The sequence below is a fragment of the Antrostomus carolinensis genome, unplaced genomic scaffold, assembly GCF_000700745.2.
Source record: "Antrostomus carolinensis isolate BGI_N321 unplaced genomic scaffold, ASM70074v2 scaffold39843, whole genome shotgun sequence".
In the NCBI taxonomy this organism is placed as follows: Eukaryota; Metazoa; Chordata; class Aves; order Caprimulgiformes; family Caprimulgidae; genus Antrostomus; species Antrostomus carolinensis.
In genome coordinates this window covers 1,979-4,330 of record NW_010305189.1, presented here as the reverse complement: position 1 = coordinate 4,330, position 2,352 = coordinate 1,979, and the positions used below count along the sequence as shown (strand labels likewise).

General features: G+C 44.4%; 1 protein-coding gene across 1 annotated transcript in view; it reads left to right on the top strand.

Annotated features, from left to right (window-relative positions):
• Positions 1–1,401, top strand: part of CDKL2 (cyclin dependent kinase like 2) — a gene marked incomplete at its 5' end in the record, with an annotated part of 7,129 nt that extends 5,728 nt beyond the window's left edge. Inside the window, 3 exons of the mRNA XM_010164712.1 lie at positions 307–418; positions 540–646; positions 1,342–1,401. Of these exons, the coding sequence (XP_010163014.1) occupies positions 307–418; positions 540–646; positions 1,342–1,401 (279 nt within the window). The remainder of the gene's footprint in view (positions 1–306; positions 419–539; positions 647–1,341) is intronic.
• Positions 1,402–2,352: the final 951 nt, after the last annotated feature.

Genomic DNA, 2,352 nt, shown 5'->3' with positions numbered 1-2,352 from the left:
CAGGAATGTTGTCCTTTGTACAGATAACTAGTCCAAGCCATTCTCCAGGTGCTGCATGTTGTCTCTCTGAAAGCAGTCTCGCTTAGACCATTGGGGTTTTTTTGCTGTGGCCGTTGTGTTGTTCATAATGTCTAAAAGCCCCTTGAGCAGAATGGATTCTTTCACACGTAGCAGAGTCTCTTCTGCTGCTCTTTAGCCAGTCCCAGCTACAGCAGAACATTGCTGTGTTGATGCATTTTTAAGCTTGAAAATAGCTTTGTTTTTTTCTATACTTTCATGAGCTGGTATTTATGCCCTTGATTACAGGTTACTAATGAAAAAAACATCCTTCGGGCAAATAGGAAAAAATGGGAATTCTCCAAGACAGATGTGCGTTTGCCAGAACTAAATCATCTCCCTGAGCTGAGAGGAGTGGAAGGTATAAACTTTGATGTCCTCCAAATAAAACCTAGGTAGTAAATAAGTGGCAGGAAGCAGCGTGTGTTGAAGCAGTCAGCTCTTGCTTCCTTAACGTGGTACGTGTTGGTTGTGTTTTGCAGCGTGGCATCCCAGATTACTGAAAAAGGAAAATAAAAGCGTTTCGGAGTCCCGAGTCCCCTCCCTTGCTGCTATCGACCTCCATAACCCAAGTCTGGCCTCACAGCGGGTAACAAAGCAATAAAACAGTTTGTGCTGCTCTGAGTTTGTTTTGCTTCGGGACCTTCTGAACAGTGTGACTCTTCACAGCAGCACAACTCGCCTTGGTTTCATAACTGTCTAAGTAGAAGTGCCTGAGGTCTGAGGGAAAAGAGGAGGGTCACAGATGAAACATGGCACTCTATTTGTCTCTCTGAGGTTAGCTACATACTAAATTCTCACTGCTAAGGCAGACAACAGGAATTGTTGCTATTTCAGCTGGCTGGATCAAGGCTGAAGTAAGCCTGATTTACCAAAGTTGAAGAGAGAGCAGGAGGGACACGTGTTTTCAGGAGACTTGTGCTGTCCATGTGAGATGTTGAAGGGCCAAGTGCAGTAGGGAGGGAGAAAGCGTAGGAGCCAGACATAGAGAGAGAAGGGAAAGACTTGCAGCTTTCTTTGAGATTGGTACCTCAGTAACATTGAGATAATGTTTGACAGGTAAATAATTCCATAGGCAGTCGCTTTGGCTACCTTGCTTCCAGTTGAGGTTTGGCAGACTGTACTGGGGGAGGAAGCATTTTTGAAGTCTGATTTGGTCAAAGAACAGATTTGTTTTAAGTTACACGTTGCCTATGTCCCTAGAAGGCAGTTTCTGATTGTTCTCTCTGTTCATACAACGTTTGGAAATTGACCCTCTCTTTTTTTTTCTTCCCCAATTGTCAGTTGTCAGGGACCTTGATGCCCGATGCATCAGAAGCCAGCTTCCCCAGAGTTGAGCACTAGCCTTATGGAGAAGATCACACTTGCCTGTAAAAGGTAGGCTTTCATTTCTGCAGTGTAGCCTTCTGGCAGCTTTAATTCCTTCTGTGTAGCCTTCTGCTGTCTTTCAAATGGATAGTTTCATGAATAGGTAACGTAGCTGGGAGGTGCAGTGGGAAAACCCTTTTACACTTCACTTTCTCAGGTAGGACACCTAGCTATGGCACACTCCTTACTGAGGGCAACGCGCATCTTTCTTTACGGATGCTGAAGCTGGGGGTTGAGCAAGCCGAGAAATAACAAAAAAGGGGAAACTGGGTGATTTCACACGAGGAGTGCAAAAGATGGGTTGTAGGTCAGCGCTGTAGGTGCATCACAGAAAATGGACTTTCTTGCAAGAAGGAAGGAAAGTCTTGGGGGGCTCGTCAAGCTTAACATTAGGGAAAAGTTTTTGTCACTGTGTCATACAATCTGACTTTATTTTATGTAAATGTTGATACCTCAGTGCTCTCCAAGCATGAGATAGCAGTGTGGGAGAGAAGGAGGCTTAGGAAAAGGCCTGGCTGTGGGGATGACTTGTAGTCTTGAGACTGAAGTAGGGAGTTTGTACTCTGCCACGCTTATTTGCACTCTCACTTAGCATCACGTCTTATCATTCCAGATTGGTTTAAGCTGAGGCTTTTAAATTGGGTCTTAATAGTTTCTCCTCTTGCCCATTTCAGGACATGCAGTTCTCTTAAGTAATTTTGTCTGAAAGAAAACTCATAGAAAAAAAATGTGTGGTTTTGATTGTTGTTTTGCTTTTTTCTATTGGGGTATTGTTATCTTTTGCTGCTCAGCATCTTCCAGGGACTCTGCTGTACATGTTGGAGTTTGTCTCATCCTCTTGAAAGTGAGAACTGCAGTACTTAGCTGAGGGTTTTCACTCCCACGATCACCTCTCTTTCCTCACGGAGGCTGGGCAGAAGGTCTGGA